Source organism: Suillus subalutaceus (genome assembly GCF_016647625.1).
Source record: "Suillus subalutaceus strain FC151 chromosome Unknown DFJ58scaffold_169, whole genome shotgun sequence".
Taxonomy (NCBI): domain Eukaryota; kingdom Fungi; phylum Basidiomycota; class Agaricomycetes; order Boletales; family Suillaceae; genus Suillus; species Suillus subalutaceus.
In genome coordinates this window covers 84,648-108,308 of record NW_024540418.1, presented here as the reverse complement: position 1 = coordinate 108,308, position 23,661 = coordinate 84,648, and the positions used below count along the sequence as shown (strand labels likewise).

At 46.7% G+C, this 23,661-nt stretch overlaps 10 protein-coding genes across 10 annotated transcripts; 7 read left to right on the top strand and 3 right to left on the bottom strand.

Annotated features, from left to right (window-relative positions):
- Nucleotides 1-296: 296 nt before the first annotated feature.
- On the top strand, nt 297-503 carry DFJ58DRAFT_668765 (uncharacterized protein; the record flags this gene model as incomplete). Its single annotated transcript, XM_041382732.1, has 1 exon — nt 297-503. A coding segment is annotated over one exon (207 nt), but the record flags the coding sequence as incomplete, so codon positions are not given.
- Nucleotides 504-856: 353 nt separating this feature from the next.
- DFJ58DRAFT_734223 (uncharacterized protein) lies at nt 857-1,786 on the top strand (the record flags this gene model as incomplete). Its single annotated transcript, XM_041386451.1, has 3 exons — nt 857-1,430; nt 1,475-1,639; nt 1,695-1,786. 3 exons carry the CDS (start codon nt 857-859, stop codon nt 1,784-1,786), a joined length of 831 nt encoding a protein of 276 aa, XP_041237779.1.
- Nucleotides 1,787-2,079: 293 nt separating this feature from the next.
- On the top strand, nt 2,080-3,010 carry DFJ58DRAFT_815343 (uncharacterized protein). The gene is given in 4 exon segments (XM_041391698.1): nt 2,080-2,377; nt 2,424-2,489; nt 2,509-2,721; nt 2,782-3,010. 4 exon segments carry the CDS (start codon nt 2,150-2,152, stop codon nt 2,968-2,970), a joined length of 696 nt encoding a protein of 231 aa, XP_041237778.1. The 5' UTR covers nt 2,080-2,149; the 3' UTR covers nt 2,971-3,010.
- A 1,276-nt stretch (nt 3,011-4,286) lies between these two features.
- Nucleotides 4,287-5,039, bottom strand: DFJ58DRAFT_734221 (uncharacterized protein; the record flags this gene model as incomplete). The annotated part of the gene is made up of 3 exons (XM_041386450.1): nt 4,287-4,556; nt 4,609-4,764; nt 4,836-5,039. 3 exons carry the CDS (start codon nt 5,037-5,039, stop codon nt 4,287-4,289), a joined length of 630 nt encoding a protein of 209 aa, XP_041237777.1.
- A 4,092-nt stretch (nt 5,040-9,131) lies between these two features.
- Nucleotides 9,132-10,556, top strand: DFJ58DRAFT_718844 (uncharacterized protein; the record flags this gene model as incomplete). The annotated part of the gene is made up of 10 exons (XM_041384535.1): nt 9,132-9,211; nt 9,266-9,409; nt 9,459-9,567; nt 9,614-9,641; nt 9,695-9,806; nt 9,896-9,992; nt 10,048-10,075; nt 10,112-10,176; nt 10,230-10,375; nt 10,433-10,556. The coding sequence occupies 10 exons, from the start codon at nt 9,132-9,134 to the stop codon at nt 10,554-10,556; spliced, it is 933 nt and encodes a 310-aa protein (XP_041237776.1).
- A 3,574-nt stretch (nt 10,557-14,130) lies between these two features.
- DFJ58DRAFT_709525 (N-acetylglucosaminyl transferase component-domain-containing protein) lies at nt 14,131-16,852 on the bottom strand. Its single transcript, XM_041383805.1, has 14 exons — nt 16,798-16,852; nt 16,563-16,743; nt 16,340-16,506; nt 16,100-16,292; nt 15,831-16,047; nt 15,680-15,782; nt 15,515-15,629; nt 15,336-15,465; nt 15,072-15,278; nt 14,881-15,020; nt 14,711-14,825; nt 14,600-14,661; nt 14,507-14,546; nt 14,131-14,456 (listed from the first exon to the last, which is right to left on the bottom strand). Exons 2-14 carry the CDS (start codon nt 16,662-16,664, stop codon nt 14,341-14,343), a joined length of 1,707 nt encoding a protein of 568 aa, XP_041237775.1. The 5' UTR covers nt 16,665-16,743; nt 16,798-16,852; the 3' UTR covers nt 14,131-14,340.
- A 29-nt stretch (nt 16,853-16,881) lies between these two features.
- DFJ58DRAFT_734215 (signal transducer) lies at nt 16,882-17,670 on the top strand (the record flags this gene model as incomplete). The annotated part of the gene is made up of 4 exons (XM_041386449.1): nt 16,882-16,933; nt 16,998-17,053; nt 17,132-17,329; nt 17,380-17,670. The coding sequence occupies 4 exons, from the start codon at nt 16,882-16,884 to the stop codon at nt 17,668-17,670; spliced, it is 597 nt and encodes a 198-aa protein (XP_041237774.1).
- A 371-nt stretch (nt 17,671-18,041) lies between these two features.
- DFJ58DRAFT_668768 (uncharacterized protein) lies at nt 18,042-18,443 on the bottom strand (the record flags this gene model as incomplete). Its single annotated transcript, XM_041382733.1, has 1 exon — nt 18,042-18,443. One exon carries the CDS (start codon nt 18,441-18,443, stop codon nt 18,042-18,044), a length of 402 nt encoding a protein of 133 aa, XP_041237773.1.
- A 53-nt stretch (nt 18,444-18,496) lies between these two features.
- On the top strand, nt 18,497-21,047 carry DFJ58DRAFT_815330 (bifunctional 6-phosphofructo-2-kinase/fructose-2,6-bisphosphate 2-phosphatase). The gene is made up of 13 exons (XM_041391697.1): nt 18,497-18,728; nt 18,809-18,900; nt 18,957-19,060; nt 19,105-19,125; nt 19,174-19,226; nt 19,273-19,415; nt 19,462-19,489; nt 19,548-19,899; nt 19,949-20,077; nt 20,128-20,256; nt 20,325-20,477; nt 20,576-20,700; nt 20,770-21,047. Exons 1-13 carry the CDS (start codon nt 18,562-18,564, stop codon nt 20,885-20,887), a joined length of 1,614 nt encoding a protein of 537 aa, XP_041237772.1. The 5' UTR covers nt 18,497-18,561; the 3' UTR covers nt 20,888-21,047.
- A 135-nt stretch (nt 21,048-21,182) lies between these two features.
- Nucleotides 21,183-23,487, top strand: DFJ58DRAFT_734213 (P-loop containing nucleoside triphosphate hydrolase protein; the record flags this gene model as incomplete). Its single annotated transcript, XM_041386448.1, has 11 exons — nt 21,183-21,480; nt 21,529-21,664; nt 21,718-21,835; nt 21,886-21,977; nt 22,027-22,402; nt 22,452-22,484; nt 22,537-22,777; nt 22,828-22,887; nt 22,940-23,213; nt 23,260-23,339; nt 23,390-23,487. The coding sequence occupies 11 exons, from the start codon at nt 21,183-21,185 to the stop codon at nt 23,485-23,487; spliced, it is 1,806 nt and encodes a 601-aa protein (XP_041237771.1).
- Between the last annotated feature and the right edge of the window lie 174 nt (nt 23,488-23,661).

The window sequence follows — 23,661 nt, the reverse complement described above, 5'->3', positions numbered from 1 at the left end:
GCGCTCTCTCGCGCTTCGCGCTCACTTCACTTTTCTTCTTGCACTTTTCGCACATCCATCGCACTACAAGGGTCTTTCTTTCATCTGGTTTGGTTCAGTAGCAGTCCCCTTTAGGGTCGAACGTTCTTGCATTCTGCGAGTATAGCAGCTAGGCAGAGCCAAGACTCACTTATACTGGTTGAGCATTTTTAGATATTTCATATCAGCCCAGCCAGGTTGAGATCGCCTCAGCGGTCACCTTCTATGATATCAACTGTCAATACAACAAGCACTTTCGGGTTCGGGTGGATTGAAGCCGATTTCTCGAAATGGTTCTGGAATTGACTATCATTCCCGGAATCGGGTTGTGGCACATCCACGGACATCAGGACAGCTGCTATGTCCGATATGCGTCGAATTTTATTGAAGGCATCGGTCAGATTGATGGAGAGATCATGGAGACCCTATGGTCACGTCTCAACCTGATTTCCCCTGCTGCTCAGGGAATGTCATCCCCGCATTGAAAGGAATGTCTCAATTATCAGATGAATGATTCCAATTTCTGCAAGATGATCCGCATGAAAAGGACCCTTTGCTGAAAATACAAGCAGGCGAAGAATGGCATCGCCGAAAGTGAAAAGGCTTTCGACATAGTCAATGAAGCAGCACCCGGCGATTCAAAGACAGAGTGGCTAGCCAGCAAGAGGATCGCTTAGTCCAGCAGAATAAATAATCCTGCGGCTATGGATTGTATATGAGATTAATATCAAGAAGGGTTAGTTGACTTTGTCTCCATCAAAGTCTGAATTAATTTTGCACTCAGCACCGAGCAAAAAGGAGATCGAGTTTAGGCTACTAGAGGAGGGTAATGCCCAAAATGCAGCACCTGCTCGCAGATTCTGTGGCGACATGGATATCAATGGGGTTGGCGATTGAAGCGGCTCAAATCGCATTGCTCATTGAGGTCCAAAGAATTGGTAGAAGAACTACCGAGACACAGAAGTTAGACATCGCCCGGCAACGCGATCGTCTCCAAGGCCAGATAGATGGATTCACTCGGTCTGCTATTATGCATCTCGGAGAGGGATTTGATGCAGATGATGATCCTGAAGACTTGTACTTGGACATTCTTGATGATCTCGATGATGACTTGGCAGACTTCACCGAGACATCTGACACATGGGCAAACTCCCCTGAGCTCACTGTAATCCCATTGCCATCAAACCTCGGGGTAGATCGATGCAGACGCTGTATGGCAGACGATCTCATTCCGCTGGAGATGTCTCTTTGTGAAGGGCAGGCCAATGACTCCCTTCACAACCTCCGAATTCACTTGTGCAACAAGGCAATTCTGTTTCGAACAACAGTTAGGCAAGCCAAATCCCAGGCCCTAAAAACTCGAGCTTGGTCCCAGGTGACGTCGGTGCAGCAGGCAGTGTCCCTCCATGCCAGTATATATATGAAGCGAGGAAGCAAATGATGCAACTGGAGCCAGGGCAAGACCAGGTTCAGAAATACAAACCCCTGCTTCGAGAGCAACTCAAAATCAGCACTGCCGTCGGCGATCCAAATGCCCGAGGTCAGCGAAACGAGTCCCTCGCTTGGTTCTGGTCAGTCGAAGTCGACCTTGGGGGTCCCGATCACTCGTGGAATGAGGAATGTGAGTTTGGGCATGCTTGATGTGTCCCGCGCTCAGCTGACGGAGTCATCCGAAGTTTACCGAGTTCATTGGCTCGGGCAAAGGCACTACGGATCGATGGAAGGAAGAAATGATGTTGGTCCAATTGGAGATGGATTGGACATGTAACTTTTTCTTGTGGAAAGCAACCCAATGGGGTGACAGGATGCGTGAATCATTGGTGAAACACCTTCCAGGTCATGCATGCTACTCGGGAAGGCAATCCCAAATGTATTCATTGCTGGCACAGGATGCCCAGGCAGCATTTCAAGACCTGAAGACCGGGTTTATAGATGCTCAAGATGAATGAATTTTTTTTGCCAACGATATGAAACAGCTACTTGACCCAAACATTTTAGTCCCAGGAATTGGCCGGGTCGACCCATGTCGGAGTTTGAAAATTTTTATCAATCAACCAGTGGCTCATATCTTCACCTCCGAACCAACTGCCATTGTCATTGTCATTTCCAGCTTCATAATCCTGCATTAACCATGTCTGTATTGCATACTCCCCCAACATCCCCTTCTAATTCTCAGACTTCCGGCAATGGGTTCCGACCCCTCACACTCACTCAGGCAGATATTGCAGCTACAATGTCAATGGCTGCATCTCGCATCCGAGCGTCCATCTCTCAATATCAGATGGAGGCTGCCCACACCCAGGAGCCTTCTGCTACTCGGATCACGCACTTTAAAGCCGGGCTGCAATGGGAGATAGCTGTAAGAGGCTGATGACTGTGGTGGTCAATGCTGACATTTCCAACAGACTTTTGTGACTCCCATCCTGCAGTACTCAGCTGCAAGGAACATCATTTCGGTTGTTCCGAGCCCGGTTTGCTCATATTCTTCAGTTGATTCCCGAGCTCACCTGGAACATGGTTCAGGACCACATCTTTTCATCCCACCTATGCCAGTTTCAAGACGTTGCAGATCTGGGGGATCCCTCCCGCATTGTATCCACCTATGGTACTCAATGGTGGACCGGATCAACTGCCATCCCGAACGAATTATGGCCATGGGATCAGGTATTCGCTAATTGTGTCTGTCACTACCAGCATTGGCTAGTAAGACTTGTACAGAATTTCCTTGAGTGATGACTAATCCTTTCTAGTCTGGCAGTTGAGGACGAACATCTTGTTGTTCCCGAGCAGGTGGATGAAAGCTCGCTTGCAACGCTGAAGGCACTGAGGTGGATGAGGGAACGCCTCCTGACAGTGATTGAGGATCAACAAGCTGGCATCCGTGAAAAGATGGCAGAGATTCAGATGTACACCGCCGTCCTAACCAAATTGAACCCAAGGGGACCAGAGTAGTTCTAGTCCTTCAGTTCAGAATGTTGAAGTCTACATTCTGTACATGATGAAATAAGTACTGAAAATTACATACTAACTTTCGAATATCTGACCTATTGCTATATGCTGAGTCCTGCATACCAAATATCAAGTATCGAGATCCAGATATCTTGAGTCCCCAAATATTGAGTCCCAAACATAGAGTCCCAGATATCCAGTCCTGAAGCCCAAGATTCAAGACGAGACTTTGAAACTCGAACATCTGCTTATGAGTTGCGAGTTTTGAGTCCCCACTATCAACCATCGAGTCCTGACTACCGAGTCTTGAAGCCCGAGTCCCGACAATCGAGTCCCACAGCCCGACTATCGAGTCCCGACCCATCGAGTCCCAACCATTGAGTCCCGACAATCAAGTCTTGAAACCTACATCAGCACTATCGAGTCCTGACTACCGAGTCTTTGAAACCCGAAGTCCTGACAATCGACTCCTGAAGCCCGAGATTTGAGTGCTTGACCATCGAGTATCGAGTCCCCAATATCGAGACCCGAAACCCAAGCCCGAGATTCGACACTCGAAACAAATCAAAACTCAAAACAACACATGACACTTTCTTGAATCACCGAGTACCGAAACCCGAGTACCGGGGTACCGAGTCTTGAAACCCGAATCTGCACTATCGAGTCCCGACTACCGAGTCTTGAAACCCGAGTCCCGACAATCGACTCCCGAAGCCCGAGATGTGAGTGCCGACCATCAAGTATTGAGTCCCTATTATCGAGACCCGAAGCCCAAGATTTAACACTCAAAACAAATCAAAACTCAAAACTCAAAACATGACACTCATCAATTTTGGGAGTTGTTTTCTTGAATCACTGAGTACCGGGTACCGTGTACTGAAACCCGAAACCCGGTACTCGGTAGTCGGTGAAATGTGTACAACATCACTATGGAATATACTCGAATATCGAGTCCCGACTATCAAGACCCGAAACCCGAATGTTGAGTATGGAGTGCCTGATATCTAGTATCATGTATTTGAAGGTGGGTACTAACACGGGTAACTACCTTTTCTACTTCTTCCAATCCAACCTTGCCCATCCACACGACGGAATCCCGGCATAAATATGAACAGCATCCCTCATATACCATGCCCAGGCAATCCGATCCCCTTCCACTGCATGAACCGCGTGTCTGACAATCCTTCCCAAAAACTGCAATCATGCACCCCGGATCGTACCTGAACTCCAGCTGCAGGCTTGGCATACTCATCCGAGCATTAGAATAATTCCCCACAGCTAGTGAGAATATCGAAGCATTCAGAAATCGATGAGGGGTCTCAATGATTCGGGGTTTCCCGATTGCATATGACGGTGAGGCTGTTAAACACCGTTGCCCAGTACTGGAGAGTCTCTGACATCTTCGGCAGTTCCTTGCTTCGTGCCTTTTCTCCGAGGCTCGCAAAGGCTTGCAACCCTGCCCAGTACTGCTCAGGATGCATCACCCTGAGTGCCGCTGTGGCAATGGCTGCTGGCCTTGCAATGGCTTTGAGGATGTTCTCGGAGGATGGTCCCTTCAATGATGCAGATACCTCCGGATCGGACTGATTCTATGGGATTGGTGAGTTTAACTACCGAGATCGCCATCTCATCAGATCCTACCTCGTGCCCCTGGTGAAACCATGCCGGAGATAAATTAATGCATCCGGGAGTTAGGACATCATTTTCCGAGCTTGGTGTGAACCACTGTTGATTAGTCCGCCAAATCCCATTGAGCTTTATGCTTTGTTCGAGCATGGGAGCTAGCAAATCCGAGGCCTGCCCAAATTTCATTCTGTATGTACCATTTGATGTTCAATATCCATCCAGTCACAATATATATAACACACCTGGGTGGCATCGGTCAAGGCGTCTGGGAGGTACCATGCGATGATGGCACCGGATGCATCAAGAATTGTCACGGGTATGTCGATCAACTTTGTGCCCTCATGGCCAGGAGGACACCTCTCGAGCAACTTTTCCTCTCTCTCTTCATTATGCCCCGTGTCCTTTGGGGAGATCAATTTGCTATATCTTGCAATATCAATCGGCATCTGAACTGTGATGAAGCAATTTGACTGATAAAATGAATTTTCCGAATCTGCAGGAAGACTCACTGGGATTTTTATATGCCTTTATGAGCCGATCAACCAATCGATCACAAGCCATCACCAGATCAGTGTCTAGGTTTGGAAGAAGGTATAACTGGGTCTCCTCCTGTCTTCTCTGCATTGAATTTCTGTTCCATATAATCACATGCCACATGAGTGACAGTCAGGGCCCAAGTGCGCAAGAGGGTTATTTCATCATCGGAAGTGGAAGAAACATCCATTATTGAATTGATCTTGTGAGATCAGAAGCTGAATCCTGAATGTCCGCACTTTGGTGTTAAAGGGGGTGGAGATTGAGAGGGATCAGATAAGGGAGCCTTGGATGATCTGAGCTTTCAAAGATCTATTATCTCTTATCATCTATTGCTCAATGAAATACCACATGATTGGAAGTCTGTTGGATGTCAGATACTCGTTTGTCGAGACCCGGGCCTCGGATCTCGGTACACTTCACTCGATTTGATACCTGGGACACCATAGTTGGAACTTGTCTCGGGTCTCGGGTCTCAGGTCTTGGGCGTCGGGTCTTGGGCGTCGGGTCTCGGGTCTCAATGGTCGGGACTCGATACTTGATTGTCAGGATTCAATGGTCAGGCGTCGGGTTTCATGGCTCGGTGGTCGGGACTCGATAGTCGGGACTCAATGGTCGATTTTCGGGATTTGATAGTTGGGGCTCAGATATTGGTACACTTCACTCAATTTTCGGTGGTCGGAACTTGGCATTTGGCATTTGGTAGGCTTGGATGATGTTGGCTTTCAAAGATCTATTATCATCCATTGCTCAATGAAATACCAGATGATCGGAAGTGTGCTGGACATCACATATTCGTTTGTCGAGACCCGGGTCTCGGAACTCGGTACACTTCGCTCGAGTTTCCACTTCACCCCTTTGCAAAGCTCCGTGCCATACCACATCATTAGATGACTTTGAATAATTACCTCCTTTGATTTGGATGATATACAACTAGCTGAGCTCCATCATGTCTACAATTATCATTCTCCTGGGCCCACCCGTCTATCTTATATACCCCCACGTCGGCCTACCCATCTATGCAATATATGTCTCCCATCGGCCCACCTGTATATAATATATCTTTTACCACTCCCTTGGCCCACCCATCTACAAAATAATATTAATTCGTCGGCCCACCCATCTAATATGATATATATCTGGGCCCACCTGTCTATGTGATAACAAGCACCCTTGATATACCCGGCTATTTGATACATATCTACCTTGGTACACCCATCTACATAATATCCAACTACCTTGGCCGATCCGTCTATTGAAAATTCATGTCCATTGGCCCACCCATCTACTTTACATATTCCCCACCTGGGCCCACCCGTCTCCATCGGGAATAATAACACTCCCGGCCCATCCGTCACAGTCAAGGATATATCTACCCTCGGCCCATGGTCCACTGGCCCATATCATACGGGATATTATGCACGTCCGTCCACTCGTATAATACAGAGATATGTTACTGCAATATGTGATTATGACCACTCATGCATTGGTACACACTATATGCGACCAGCACAGTTACCACCTGCACTTGATTTGGCAACATCCACGAACAGAACCGGAGTCCGCCTGGTTGCTTCTTCCTACCTCAAAAGTATCTGCTGGGAATCAAATTTTGACCCATCAAACCTACTCTTTCTGCCTTTGTATTCCCTGTCAATGATGCCTTGCTCATGCTTAATGACGAGTTACATTCCTCTCTACATCCAAATGACAGCAACTCCAGCAGTGAGATACCTGCTACCCCAGGCGCATCAGACGACGAAGATTTCTGCTACCTGCATCTCCCAAGTTCCCCTGAGGCCCAAGCGCATCAGCATTCACCTGCTATGCACAACTAAGACCAATTATATTATTTATGCTGAAGACAAGGACATCTGCGCCAATTCCTTCACCAGTGCCTGCTCGCCTCATGGCCAGTCCTCCTGGGCCCATCCAATCCTCTCCCTACCCCCGCCTCTAATGACCATCCCACCACTCTAAGTTTCAGTATCAGCACTTGGCAGGAAATGTGTCATCCCACCCATACCCATGTACCCACCTTCCCCACCACCAGCACTCAACAGTCATTAATATATGTCACAAATGCCAAGTCATCTGCTCGAGATACTAACACCATCAACACTTCCTGCACCTACACTCAACATCAGCAAAAGGGCACATTTAAAGACATTTTTGATGATGAATTTGGTGATGGTGCACGCAAAAATGCACGTACTAATCCAAAATGTGAGTTCACCTGCCATCGATGCACGACATGTCATCGCTCACATGACAGCATCTGCCAAGCTAGTCCATCGACACAGAGCTACTGCAATCAATCAAGAAGATGTCGACGATGAAGGAATTCTTGGCAACATTGATGTGCAGCCTGTCGCTGATTCTGGAACCTCACGAGAAGACATGATCCGTGACATTGAACAATTCTTTGGCAAGCCCATTGAGTGTGCTGGCACCAATGGAACAACAAAAAGCACCCTAAATGCAAGATCTATCTGAGTCTGAGCTTTTTTGTGATCATTTTGTTTTGCATTTCTAATGATTTGTGTTACTAGGAGTAATTGTATTATTGTCAATGAGACGACCACATGCAGAACACCTTATTTGCCATTTGCTGCTTCATCTAGTCATGGTGGGCCTGTTGTGCCTGCGTATAACACAAAGGCACACCACCACTATGATCTCTGGCCATACCTGGGCCTGAGCATTCAAACACGCTTCAACAAACATCAGCAGATGGGGCATGGCCACCGGGTAGGATGTACTACCTGGGCTTGGGAGCATTCAATGGTAGCTGTGGGAGCATGAGCGGCGAAACAGTGAGAGGCGAAAGCCATGAAAATGCGGAGGAGCACTAATTTTCATTCGCATTCCATTGATTTCATGCCATGTTAGCATGCCTTTTCTCGATATCACGATGCCAAGTTTGCAAAATGTTTTTCTAACGATCAGAAAATATGAATTTTAACATCTACATCTGTAGGGAAAAAAATATTGGCAGTGGGCAAAGACCAATGACTTCATGTCCAAATTGTTCGTTGATGTCATGACAATGTTTCAGGACAACACAATGCTATGATGTGCCTTTTGCATTTACTCTTGGTCCTCAAATTCAGGATTATATTCACCTGAGCAGCCCAGTCAGTTGATTTTAAGAACATGCATGTCCAACATACTTTGAGTAGGAGAGGGGGCGTCCCATGCAATCTGGTGGGGAGAGCAAGTACTAATTCCATGTGGTGCATACTCTTCCAACACCCTTACTCAATATTGTTCCTCCAGCCAACGAAGTCTGTACTTTTGGTATAGCCTTTCCATCCTCGAGCAGTTCTTCTCTGCCATATGTAATCTCTCTTTGAGCTTGGTCGTGGAGTCTGTCTCTCCTTTGTTATGGTTGATAACCAGGAGAAGTGGAGACCCGTCGTTACGCACTGAGGAGTCATCATCATTAACGTTCAGCTCACTGGCCTACAATCAGCTTTGAGAATGATTGATGGCATTGACCGACCTTATACCGGTGAGTTCCTTGTCACTTCCATTAGCATCGCCCACCAACTTGATCCTAAGCACAGGCATCAGCACGTTCCACCGCCAGGTGCGTCTGGTTTACTGCAGGCTCAAGTTGATGCTACGTCCTTGCACTTTGAAGTTCTCACACCAACATTGTGACATATTGCGCTAGGCGGATGTTTTATCGAGTGGTGAGCTGCAACGAGATAATGCAAGGTCAATGAAGCTTTATACTGATGGTGATTTGCCACACTTTTTCTAGCCTTCAAATATCAAACTCACTAACTTAACTCAGGGTTGATACATTCCAGTAGGTCAGCCTATGAGCAGCTGGAGTCACCATGGCTACTTTTTTGGCACCATTCACCATAGCTGGTTTGGCTGCCAGTACTGTGGCTGCTGTGCTGGCCGGTAGTTTTCATGGGATATTATGTAGTGTCGTGTCGTGGATAAAAGCTATGAAGCCCAGGCAACCCTTCCCTTTTCCCCCAACTTTCATGACCACTCAGGACGTTACCTCCAGTGTCCCGAGCAAACACGACTTGTCAGCTCTCCAAATGGGGCCTCAAAAAAAGGTGTAAGCAGTCGCTAACATTGACTACAACCTTTGTAGACTCATCCTGTCTCTCAGTTCCTCATCCGATCTGCTTGTCTCTCATGGACGCCACTTTTGTCGAATGGTATTCGTGTTGTGCAACTACCCTTCCTTACTCACCAATGGCATCTTAAGACTGGAGCTACTGGAGGATACCCCTTTGGAGAAATTCTCTGCTGAGTAAATACATACATCTTTGTATTCACTTGTTTGCTGATGTGCATGACAGAGAGTGCCGAGAACATTACATCTTTGAGCAACTCTTAGACTCATATCCCAGCCTTCTGGAACGACTGAAAGATGGATCTGAGGAGGAAATACTCCACATTGGAGAACTGGTGCCTCTTTTTCTGCATAGCTAGAGCTCATGCTTATGATCTACAGATTGGTAAGGGAGCTGCAGGTGCCAGAGGTGATGACACAAAAACACTGAAGTCTGCGGTACTCGATTGGATTTCCCTAAAGGGGAAGCTATACAACCTCCTTTACATCGAAACTCCAAGATTGACCGCAGTTTTAACCACGAACTTATGGGTTCTCTACTCTGTCCCACTGGATTGAACTGGAATAACCCTCAGTATGATTCAATTTTTTGACATGTCTGCGGTCCTAACACATTTTTTGTAAATAGGACAAAAGAGGACCTCCGAAGCCGCAAAACGCTAGTCTGTGGGGATCAATGACCCATTTTTTGTATGCCCACCGTACTTATGACCCTGAAGACCTGTGGTGTGGTCTTCTCAGGAGCCACTTACTAGTGTTTGTGAGTGTGCACTCGTATTTTCACATTATCCATTCACTATATTGTATTCTACTAGGCTTACAAGTATGTTTTCACGTTCCCAAGTTCGGTTGAGAGGGAACCAAAGGCCACATGATCAGGAAATGTTCGCCTCCATGGCATAAATTCTGTTACCATCACTTCTGTGGCTTATATCACAACTCAGGTCCATTGAACATCACGCTTCTATTACAGAATAGTTTTGATGTACAACTAAAGGTGCAATTTGCTCTCAGCTCATCCTCAGTTTTCTCATGGACCGACACAACCATGGACTCTGAGATGTTTTATCATAGCCTTCTCAACCTCTTAGAAGACCCTGAGGAATGCCAAGAAGTTGATGAACTGCTAACCTGGTGGAATCAGTATGCTTTATCACCCTTCACCATGTCACTAATGCTGATATGTCACCACTTACTCAGCCAAGTATTTCCCACTTCCTCTGCTGTGAAGAGACCTATCAGTGCCAACAGCACCTTATCCAAGATCCAACAAAAATGCCTTGCCCTCAAACAAGCCACAAATCAGGTTACTGTATCTCCATAGTTTTTTTATTTAAACATGTCTGTTCGTATTTAATATAAATGTAACCTAATGACAACCTGCTTTAGCTTTTGTAAAGTACCACGCTGCTGTGAAATAGTAACTGGTCATTGTAGCACACCACATCTGTCTTCTATGCAGTATATTGCTATAAAAGAGAATGTGTTGCATGATAAGATCTGGAGCCAGCGTTATGTCTGCACTTGGTCGAATGAAAATAACAAGCTAGCATTGCAAGGAATGACTATAGTGTGACTGCATGTGGATGGAAGGAACCACATTACCATTATCAACTGCTGGGTGCCTATGGCACAGTGCAACCTAGCATTCAAAGATTCTGTCCAGCGGAGTTATTCAGGGAGAGTCTGCAAAAAGCAGAGCAGTTCACTCACCTTGCATGTGAAGACCGTACCTCCTCAACAAGCTGACAAATGTTACCACACTGTCATGCATCTGCACCTTAAGACTAAAAGCAGCTGTCATCCAAACCAGTCTGGCCTTGGAAGACTCCAACACTTAGAGAGAGGATGTGGAGCATAAAATAACAACCAAGTTTGTGTGCGGTTAGCATATGTCATCGAAGTTGGACAGCACTATCGCTCGTTGCCTGAATTGTGCACTTAGTAGATTCGAGCATTACCAGCTAGCATCACAACCACATACCCAAAGTCAGTGTCAAAGGAGTTTTTGTCGACAGCACAATGACAAGCTCGTGTTGCCAACGACAATCATGCTGACATTGCTTGGGACTGCATTGCAGACACTTGGCACCCTTGAGCTATAGGCAGTATCGGTCCAACGGAGCCCAACAATATAAAGCTTTTTCTGATGCTAGCATCAGTTCAGATATTGGGGAGCATAAAAGGACAAACTCGTTTTGCATACATATATCGAGCCTCGCCGAAGTTGAGCAGGATTGTAATGTACTGTCGTTCATCGCCTGAATTGCACACTTAACAGATTCAAGCATCATCAGCTGGTATCGCAACCACATGCCAAAGTCAGCGCTGAGGGTGTTTTTGCCAACAGTGCAATGATAAGCTCCAATTGCAGAAGGCAATCACGCTGACACAGTTTGGTACTGCATTATGGATGCTCGGCGCTCTTAGGTCATAGGCAGTGTTGGTCCAACTAAGTCCAGCTCTATAAAGCTTTGTCTCATACTGACATAAGTTCAGTGATTTCGAAGAAAGTAGAAACAATCAGAGATTACATGCCATGACCAGGGCAGGACATTATTGTAGTGCATTGCCATTGGTTCCTCAACTAGGTGATAGTGGTCACTCCCAACAATTTAGTCATGGTAGGTGGGTGCTGTAATATGCACCATCTCAGTGGTAACTGACAGGGCAATGCAACAAAATTGTCATAATTGTGCTTTTGGCAGGTTCCATCCAACTGAGTCTGGGTATTCAAAGCTTTCTCATACAGGATACAATTCTGATAGGTATTGTGCAGATTTTAGATCAGACAAAGCTAGCTAAGATCTTACCATTTTCAGGTCAGTTATCTGATGGTTGTCCAGACCGAGCACTCCACTGACTGTATTGACAGCATTAGAATGATGTTGTACATGTTTTAAGGTGGTACTGACTTATATTGTTGTTGGTGCTTGTGGCTCCAGTCTGGAGGTAGTGCCACAGGTGACCTGGGGGGTAGTTGGATGATGGGTTGCAGAGTGTTATTCTCCATGGTGGGCTTCTTGTTGGAGCTTGGCCCTTCTTCTTCTGACTTGGACATGTCTGATGGATGGAATGGTTGCCTGGTGCATTTATTTTCATGAGAGTCTGTTCATGTGCTGGGTTGGAGTGGTAGTGGCTTTTGTCATAGTGAAAGTAGAATGGGTGGTGATAGTTATTGTGTTGTGGTAGTCTCATTCACAGGGATGGAAGTCTTAGGTTGAGATTGGGGGGTTCTTAGAGGGACAATATTTTATTCCTTTGTATACAAATAGGTGATGGACACAATGCATTAATTGTAGACATACCAGCCTTTTGGTAGTGAGATGATGTCTTTAGACAATATGTAGCTTCCACTTCTCCCTTTGTTGAGATCCGAGCACCTCTGGACCTCCCCTCTGGACCTCTCCTTCTGTCCTATCCTCCTTTGGACTTTGTGCCCTGCAGCTTCTCCTCCATTTGTTTCACCTAGAGACTTTGTCTTGGGTAATCTCTACTTCCAACCCAGCAGATGAAAACTCCTCTGGAGTTTCCTGTATTCCTCTGGAGGTTTCTTGTGCTCCTCCTGATGTCCTCCAGCACTCCACCAGAGTAGCCTACCTCTGGAAGTCCTCTGGACTTCATCTGAAATGAAGGGCACACACTCAGGTAAGGGGCACAGTCCATGAGCTGATGCCAAGCCCTTCGTAATCAGTCCCCCTTGAGCACAGCCTTAACAGTAGCAACAATGATGGACTAATAATGCACCAGTGGAGGTAGGTGGACATAGATAGGACATGTGTCATATACCATATATCCGGGTACAGATCCATTGGATATATCCATTGTCTGGTACACAGATCCGATCCAATTCTTATTTCATTTCCTGTTCATATAACTCTAACTATCATTCATCTCCTTTCAGTATTCCTAGACTCCAGTAATCCAGTTATCCTTACTTCCGCTATGCTTACTGATCCATTTAACTTATACTTCATTTCTGATTCATAATTCATGATCCATCCAACTTACCAATATACTTTGCTTATACTTCGTACATAGCCTCGCACCTTTGCTTATTGATCATTCTGTTAGTTATCCGTAGTATATAAACCCTTGTGTATGCGCTGTAGTACTTGAGTTCGAATATCATCTTAGATTGCACTCATTCTGTCTGGACTCTAAGTCCTTCCGTTCGATCTCTGTTATCTGTCCGGACTTGAGTACACTACTCATGTCTACTCCGAGACTTAGGATTGACTCCTATAGTCTATATCTTCACCTTTGTCTTCGGACAGTCCTCATCCATCAGTTTCTAGTTCGGACCCGGTCCGGATTAGCCATTACTCTACTCATCCAATATCTGGAAGCCTTAATGGATCTGATACGATACTTATCCGTCCTGCTAGACGCAATATCTTAGTACTCTGAAATAAGGGACAAGACTCAGGAAAGGGGCACAGCGCACGAGCTGAGGCCGAAGCCCTTCGGATCCAATGACTCTTGAGTATGGTCTTAACAACATGGGAGGACAGAATACCTAAGCATTGGACCAGATATGCAATAGTGCGCTGCAAGAGATGAGTGCACCTAATTCCTAAGGAGTGTGCTATGATGGATGAGTCAATGGATAAGGAAATTAGTATTTAGTGTTTAACTCCTTTTCCTTTACAAGGGAATAGATAGCACCAATGCTCATACATGCCTAGTGCTGATATCATGATGATTGTCACACCATGGTATTACCTACTGTAGAGGCATGAGTCTCTACAGCATTCAGCAGTAATTAGAGTTTCATTTGACCATATTGTTGCTTTGCAAACTGGTGCTCACAACCTTCCTTTTTTGAAGTCCAAGCCCAAAGACCTGTCCCCACGAGCTTGAGGTTGCACTGCTTCCAAGTGACTCCTTTAAGCTCCCCATGTTGTTCTAAGTCTATCCTATGCTCTTCAAGCAATTCATTAGAAAATGTGCTGAATGGCTAGTGCTGAATTGAATCCAAAGCTGAAGATCAGCTATTAGCAATCCGATAAAATTAACTACATGTAATCTCAGTAGAAGTTCCAGAGAAAATTTCAGCACCACCACTTATTTCAATGATTTTCATTGGAACCAATATCCAGTGTTTATCAGGTAGTGCTATGGATATATGTTCTTGGGATGGTATCAAGAACTCGCCCCGACATAACATACCACACGAGACGAAATGGGTGATAATGCTTTGCCAATTGCTCCCATAGTTCGACTGTCTTCGGAATTATGATGTAATTTTGTCACTGCATTGGGGAGACGCACCATACTGGCTGAAAGTGACCCCAAGAGACAATGGATGGCTCTGTGAAACAAATTTACTAAGCATCGCAATCACGAGTAAATACTATGACCCACCTCGACAGAAACATCTACGCCATTTCCCCCCTTGGTTGGTTCCACTCTCATATATATGCCACCTAGGGTATTTTTTTCAGCGCATACACCGACTGGTCCCATGTCACTAACCAGGTGATCGCTGCGGATCTTTGATTCTCAGCATTAATGCAAAGAGTGGGAAATAATTCATGAACGCAAGCGTTGTCTCCAAACTCGCATACACTAGAATAGTCAAGACGCGCATCTTGTTGTACCGGAGTCAGGTAACATACGCCACCAATATCAATGCTGAGACTCACTGTAGCGAATAAGATGTAGTACACCAGGGCGGTGGGAAAGAGATAAGCAACCAGTGTGAAGAGAATAGTCCCCAAAAGTAGCTGGTCGACATCGTAGTCCCAAGGATCCGTCCGATTCCTTAGCACGTTATATCGTCGTCCTTGAATCGTGTTATTACTAACTCTCATTATAGAATCGCGGAAGGCCTCACCTCGAAAAAGATTCCAGAGCGATCCCGCCAAGCGTAACAAATGACCATACACAGTCACCGAGACCAAATAGCATAGTTGTACATGCGCCATAAAGACGCAGACAAGATCACACATCATGGCAAGCGCCATGGTCACCCCAAACCCACTTCCAAGTTCAAGCGTACTCAATAACATAGGAATGAGTGGTATGACGCTTCGGAAGCCTCCTGTACATCAATGAGGTTTGTGCAGAGTATCGCGCAAGGTCGGGTGTCAACACGCACTGTTCCAAAGCGCAATCAGTCCCATAAAGCTGTGCGAGTAGAATCGGCTGAGTTCGGTATTGAGCTTAAGGCCTGCAGGCCAGCTGTCGAGCCACAGAAGAATTTGTCGTACTTTATGCACAGCCTTGTCCTGGGCATTTACGTCAGAAGAGTATGGTGCAATGCTCAACAATTCAGACCTCAAAGGCGAGCTTGAAAAGGTGCAGAAAAGCCTGACGGTCCTGCCGTAAAAATTGACGAAGCGCAATCCCAATGATGAGATCATTTAAAATGATCCAGAGGGTGTTGTAAAACCTTTGAAAATTTGAGTGCACCACACAAAAAGATAAAAGAAAGAGCCACACTCGATATACTGAGAAGACCTGAGCCTCACGTCCCCGTTTGGAACAGGCTGCACGCCACGGAGCAAGCGACGCAACTTCCTCACTCTAGATTCAATCTGTTGGACTGGGTGCAAGCTGGATATCAGATCCCGGTACATAACATAATGCCTACCTACGATGCTAAATTCTCTCGAATAAACGAAGACAAAGGATACGACGCGCCATAAAAGATTCGTCGAACTCTCGATTCCGTCAATTGTACATTGGAATTTCTTATTGATAGCCGTAAACTTTGAGGTCTCTTTAAAGCGTGCGTTGGACTCTTGGACGGTAGTCTGGGCACGCTGCTCGTGCTCTATGAACTGTTCAAGAGATTTTGCAGAGTTCCACTACGGTAGTCAAGCTCCAGAAAATGACACGGGTAACTTATGGAAAACATACTTGATTGACAAGGATCTGCCCTGTATTCGACACGCTTCGCGACGACGCGGTATGCGAAAAATCGTGCTTCAAGCTCAAGCGCAAGACCTCATCCTGAAGATCGAAAAAGCGTGTTCCATTAGAACCCAAGGCATAAAACCGCATAGAATTTTCATCATGACGATGGTAGTATATGTACGCAGCAGAGCATGCGCTAAGATCAAAGTCAGTTGCATATCGGACATGCGAGGAGTATCAGACCGTGAGGGACCGCAGAATATTTCGATATCTGGTTGGGGGTATGATGACCTCGCGAATGAACTGAATACACAACGTCCGAGAATGCGTGGAGTACCACAAATCTTAATCAGGACTTGTGCTTCCGTGGAACGAGCGACACGCTGAAGTAGAGCGTCTGCTTGTGAGTCCTGTACGTGGTCCATTAATCACGACAAATGGTAAATATTGTGACCATCCGACGTACCTCCTCGACCTCTAGCACACCTGCTACACACAATGCAGGATGATCCCACCCATAGTAGAACCCGCTCCTTGCGACATCGCATGGCCAGAAAACAGATGCCATGCCCGGAGTCCTTGCAACCGGCTGTGTATGTACGTCGTCACCACGTGACCAGTGCTTTCAACGCGTTTGGAATTGTCCGCTTTGAACGAGCAACGAGTTGCAGACTTCTGAAGCTTGAAGCTTGAAGACTTACTATATCTGTTTCAGCTCGCTGTCTATATCCCATCACTCATCTCTTCATACATTGCTCACACAACCATAATTCTAACCGCTGCCAATGGACTCTCGAAGACCTGACATGAAGAAGAAGCTGGTAGTGGTTGGAGATGGTGCGCGGACCCTTGCCCTTGTCTCTTCAGTATCCGTGCCCGCGCTCAACCCACTACACTCAAGGCGGATGCGGGAAGACTTGTCTCCTCATCGTATATGCAGAGAATAGATTCCCCGAGGTACGCATGAGTTACGCATGTCACTCATGCATATGTACTCATTCACATTTCCGAACTCCAATTCACGTATGACTGCAGTCTTACATACCCACTGTGTTCGAGAACTACGTCACGCAAATCCAGTTCGACGGCAAACTAGTAGAGCTGGCGCTTTGGGACACCGCGGGACAGGAAGAATACGACCGACTACGACCATTATCCTATCCAGAATCTGATGTCATCCTAATCGTGTTCTCTATCGATTTTCCCGTCTCCCTGGGAAACGTGCAAGATAAGGTACGTTCCTGACATCGTGTCAAGCCCAGTTGTGTTGACTAAAATCCCAGTGGTACCCTGAAGTTGCCCATTTTTGCGAAGGAACCCCTCTTATCCTCGTTGGAACCAAGACTGACCTGCGGCGGGACGAACAAACACGCCGAATGCTTAGCGCACAGGGTCAGGTGCCAGTGACACCTGAGCAAGGTGGGACGGTGGCACGGGAAATCGGTGCCAAGTATGTTGAGTGCTCAGCAAAGACGGGAAGCGGTGTACAAGATGTGTTCAACCTTGCATTGCGAGAGAGCATGAAGGGACGCTGGGGGAAGATGGTGAAGCAACGACGGTGTGTGATCGTGTAGGGGAGCAATTGCCGGTCGCATTCACGTGTTTCATTGGATGTTATGGATATGGGACTGATATTTTGCTTGCCTTTCTCTATACTCTGTGCTAAAAGGAGCTACTGCATCTTGGGGTGCGCAGAATAGAGGGTTTTTGGAGATTGTCCAACAGTGCTGGACAATGTAGACGAAGGCAAGGAGGGTCACAGTCACGGTACATATCTCGATATAGAGGGTGTGATTAATGTTGCCGACAGGAATGTCAAATGAGAGGGGTGATGAAGTTGTGTGTTGAAGGATTTCGAACTGAGCAGATGAATTGAACAAGTGAAATTTGGGAGAGTTGGATGGGAGTGTGCTGTGGGAGTGATTGGTCTTTTAAAAAGAAATAATTAAGATACAAGCGACAGGAGAGAGCTTGAAGCGCACATGAGGAAGGACAAGCCCAGAAACAAATTGGGGGAGGGTAGCTGGATGATGTGACGAGGGTTATGACCCTCGTGCGGCACACCGTACCTAACATGGAGAGGCACGTCCACTACGACCAAGTCTGTCTCCGGCTTAACAGCGACCAGCAGCCAACCTGATTCATTCGCTACCCCGGACGTGGGTAGCTCCAGATTCGTATTCCCCACAAACTGGAAGCAGAGTCCATGGCCGTTGAGCTCAAATGAGTCAACGATAATATCGGCTGGAAGTTCGTGGAGGACGAACAAGTTGCACACTGCATATTTATGCCGTGCATGAAGAGGAATATTAGTTGAGAGCGTTGAATGAAAACCTTTTGCTTGCATGGTCGATCGACGTAGACGGTCGACGTGGAGCACGTGCTTGAGATCATATCATCGTCAGGAATCACTAAGTCAAGGGTCTCACCAAGGTCTCACTCAAGCTTACTTTCCAGCAACCATCATGAATCATTCAAACGAAGATCACAACAGAGTCCATTTTCCTATTCTCTCCTCAGAGCTCACTGCAGCCCTCGGTGCCATCGAAGACATGGCAGACGATACAGATGCCGTCCCAGACAATGTCGTTCGCGGCCGTCCGCCTGCCATATTCCGTGCTGGTGGGCCAATGTTAGTTCTCGAATCTCTCTCTATCAGTTATTTTGCTCTCATCTTTAAATTATAAATTAACGATTGGACATCCTGCACAGGCTAAAGCAGTTCGACGAGTCCACCGCCTCCAGTCGGAAAGGCTCTCAGGCCCCGACTCCCCCACGCTCCGTCGTTGGTATCGGAAACAAAGGTTCGTCTCACCTTACCCTTCTTGTTCTTCACTCATTTATCATTACATCATGCAAGTTGCCAAACCAGACTACTCCGAAGCAAAGATCGTCCTTGCGATGGTGGGATTGCCCGCCCGTGGCAAATCCTACCTCAGCAACAAGCTCATGCGTTATCTCAAGGTCTGCCTTTCTCCCTGCCATCCGATCTTACTTACCCTCCTCAGTGGCTAGAGTACGACGTACAGGTCTGCTGCCCTAGTCCTCGGGCCAGTCCGATACTTACCATCGTTTAGGTCTTTAATGTTGGTCAGCTTCGCCGCTCACGCGCGCACCGAAAAGCCCAACAGTACGTTGTGTTTCTTCGTACCTTCTATATACTTCACCTCTTGTAGAAGTGGCATCCTCGAAGATCACACTTCCAGCTACTTCAGCCACAACAACGTAGAAGCCACTAAGCTTCGCGAGCAACTCGCCGAAGACAGCCTCGAGATGCTCATTCGATGGCTGAAAAGGGGTGGCAACGTTGCCATACACGGTACATTTTCCCTCTCTACTCTGGTCATGCCATTCACACTCCTCAGATGCAACCAACAGCACCCGTATGAGACGGTACGCCCGTCATTCAATATGGTCATCTAGCAGTGAGAGCTAATTCCATCTCACTCAGTGCCAAAATCTCTGCCCGCGTTGCCAAAGAAAAGGGCATGTCCGTCATATTCCTCGAGTCCATATGTAACGACCCTGCCGTCATTGCTGCCAACGTTGCCCTCAAGGTCTCCTCCGGCGACCCGGACTATAAGGACCTTCCTCGTGAAGAGGCTGAACGCGACTTCCTCCGTCGCATCAAGGAGTATGAGGCTGTCTACGAGACCATCACTGAACCCCACCTCAGTTATCTGCGGATCACAGATGTTGGCAATGAAGTCACGCTCAGCAGAATCAATGGTTACTTGCAAAGCCGCATTGCCTTCTATTTAATGAATTTGCATGTGAAGCCACGCAACATATTTCTTTCCAGAGTGCGTCTTTTTTGAAAATTCCGAAACTTGGACTCAAGTTTTGTTGTAGCACGGCGAGAGCCAGTTTAATGTGGAAGGCCGTATTGGTGGGGACTCACTACTTTCAGAACGCGGCCTTGCATACGCTCACGCGCTCCCTGAGCTTGTACGAAACAACATCGGGGATGCACCACTTATTGTACCCATCTACTTCTAGTCATGGTACAGAACCTCATCTCAAATGTACAGGTCTGGACTTCGACCCTTCAACGCACGATCCAAACCGCTGCAGAACTTCCCTACCCCAAGCTTACTTGGAAATCTCTCGATGAACTCGACGCTGGCGTCTGCGACGGTATGACCTACGAGGAGATTGAGGTGCATACTGCTTCTTGTCAATGCTTCTTACTTGACATTCTTGGTACAATTTTCTTCTCGCACTTCAGCAAGCCTACCCCGAAGATTTTGCCAACCGTGACGAAGACAAATTCAACTATCGTTACCGAGGCGGCGAGTCCTACCGAGATGTTGTCGTACGCCTCGAGCCTGTGATCATAGAACTAGAGCGGCAGGAAAATATATTGATCTTTGGACATCAAGTACGTGTAGATTCCAGCGCTCTAGAATATTCTTTCTTTATTCAGATCCACGCGCTAATTCTGTTGTGCCCTCGAATCCATGCTGACCATCATGGCAGGCAATCCTCCGTTGCCTCTACGCTTACTTTCACGATCTCCCACAAGCTGATCTGCCTTACATCAATGTACCGTTACATACTGTCATAAAGCTCACTCCGAAGGCTTATGGTTGTGACGAGGAACGGTGAGCTTTTCCTTTAATTTTCCCTTCACATTTCCACCACTGTGCTTTCTCTGAGCTTACAAACCATAGGTACACTCTCCCTATTGGTGCCGTTGACACGCACCGGCCCAAACCAGGGTCCACCGTTTCGCCACCCGATGTAGTACCAGCATCGACGACGAAGAGGGAATACTTTGGGAATATATAATCGGGCAATCACTTCTAGTGTCGACTTGTCGACACGGCGCATTGCAAGTGTGAGCCAGGGAGTCAGAGACAGCAATTGATTGAAAAAAGAGCATAATCCTGATGTATTTTAGATGAAATCAAATAGATACCTAGCTATTCTACACTAAATGTGTATGTTCTACATGCGATGTGTGAATCAGCAAGTCACTATGATTAGTTTGAAGTTTCTGCCTCCTGGGGGTGCAAGTCACGTGCTTTTAAAACACCTGTTAACTCATTAACTATCACTTAACTCACTGATTATCACGGCTGACATGGATTCAGCACCCAAACGACGTCGCATTTCACGCTCTCCATCACCGACGTACAAATTCGGTGACGACGATGACTATGTGCCCTACGTTCCTGTCGCTCAACGGCGAGAAGCCAAGCTGGCGAAGCTTTCTTCATTAAACACCGTTTCTGACAGGACGAAGGCAAAGAAGCAGCTAGAAGAACTATTGGAGCGCGAAGATGCAGAGAGGGAAGAGGAACGCCAACGCGAGAAGACACGGAAGGAGAGGCCGTTACTCATGGAAGCACAGGAAGTGCACGAGCGCAAAGCTGCAGAGAGTGTGTCTTGCTGAGTTGCGAGCTAGATATATACTAATATCATCATAGATGCAAAGAAGACTGATGTAGAAAAAGAAGAAGAGGCAGATGCAGAGATACTTGCTGCCATAGCAAGTCGCAGGAAACTCGCATCTGATCTAGAGCTTGCGAAAGGTATATCGTACACAGACTCCCTTACAACATCGTGAGCTTCACGCTATAAAGAGGAGGTTGACCGTGTTCTGACTTATGCTACAGGTGGCGGCCGCCGAAATATATTCGAGAGCGCACAGATGAGCAACATCGACGACTGCGAGAGAAATACCACATCATTGTGGATGGAGAAGACATACCTCCTCCTATCGAGCACTTTTCGGTATCTATATAATGGACGTCTCATTCAGCCCTGAATCAACTGTTTTGTAGGACATGAAGATCCCAGAATTGATGCTGCAATTTCTAAAGTCCAAGAAAATCACTACGCCAACACCTATCCAATTACAAGGGATACCCACTGCGTATGACCTCCCGCACTATTCCATTCAATTCCTCTGACCAAACTCGTAGATTTGCTGGCCGAGATATGATTGGCATTGCTTTCACTGGTTCGGGCAAAACGCTCGCCTTTTGCCTTCCCTTGATCATGCTCGCACTGGAAGAAGAGACGAAGCTCCCGTTTATTCGTGGAGAAGGCCCAGTAGGTGTTGTTCTCTGTCCCTCACGTGAGCTGGCTACACAGACATATGAAAATGTGCTTGCCTGGACAGGCGCGCTTGCGAGGGACGGAAAGTATCCACAGCTCAATACCCTCCTCTGTATTGGCGGTATATCAATGGGCGAACAGAGTCACGTGCTCAACAAGGGTTTGCACATTGTGGTAGCGACTCCTGGCCGTCTGATTGATATGCTGGAGAAGCGAAAATTTACATTCAAACAACAGCAAGTTTTTGTGCATGGATGAGGCTGATCGGATGATTGATTTGGGCTTTGAGGACGACGTACGCAACATTATGAGCTTTTTCAAGGTATGCATTGGTGATTGTTAATTGGCTGTGATTTATTCATGGTACTTGATAGCGACAACGGCAAACCTTACTTTTCTCTGCGACAATGCCCCGAAAGATTCAAGACTTCGCACAGCAGTCTTTGATCAAACCTGTTCTTGTGAATGTCGGCCGTGCTGGCGCCGCGAATTTGGACGTTCTTCAGGTGGTGGAGTATGTTAAGCAGGAGGCGAAGATGGTTTACTTGCTGGAGTGCCTTCAGAAAACTGCTCCTCCGGTTATTATCTTCAGTGAGAACAAAAATGAAGTTGATGGTGGGCTATTATCTTCTTCTTCAAACGTCGAACTTCTCATCTTTTACCAGATATACAAGAATACCTCCTGCTGAAAGGTGTCGAGGCTGTGGCAATTCACGGTTCAAAGAGTAATCATTTTTCCCCATTGCCAATTATGGATGTCCTTACTTTTGTCTTTAGCCCAGGAAGAACGACAATACGCCATTAAATCGTTTAAGTCCGGCGCCAAAGATGTTATGGTGGCTTCGGGCGTTGCTTCTAAGGGCCTCGACTTCAACGATATCCAACACGTCATCATCTTCAGCATGCCCAAGGAGATCGAGGACTATGTGCATCAAATTGGCCGTACGGGACGTAGCGGAAAGACTGGCATAGCTACGACGTTTGTGAATATGACAACACCAGAGCAGACACTTCTAGATCTGAAATATTTGTTGATGGAGGCTGGACAGAAGTATGTTTCTTGTCTTGTTGCAATGTGTCTTACTGACATGTGACAGGGTTCCGCCCTTCCTGCAGACCATCGATGATCCTCGAGCAGCACAGGGTGGCTCGCTCAAAGGTTGTCCCGTATGTGGAGGTATGCAAGATATTTAATTAGCAGGAATTGCTTGTTGATTACAGCATCAGGCCTTGGACATGGGATATCGAATTGCCCGAAGTTGGAAGATGCTCAGAGACGACAAATGGCATCGCACAGAGCTGCTGATGATGGAGGGGGTTATTGAACCCATGTACGGCGTTCTGGATTACATTGTCGCGATTCGCTGTTATCGTTCTGCAGTTATCTTCTATGCTACCTTATGTAAACGTCTCCCGCTCGCGAACAAGGTGGCATGACCATATAACTTAAGAATTTAAACAGGGCTCCTTGAATGTTCTTGCAGACGAGGAAAAGGTAT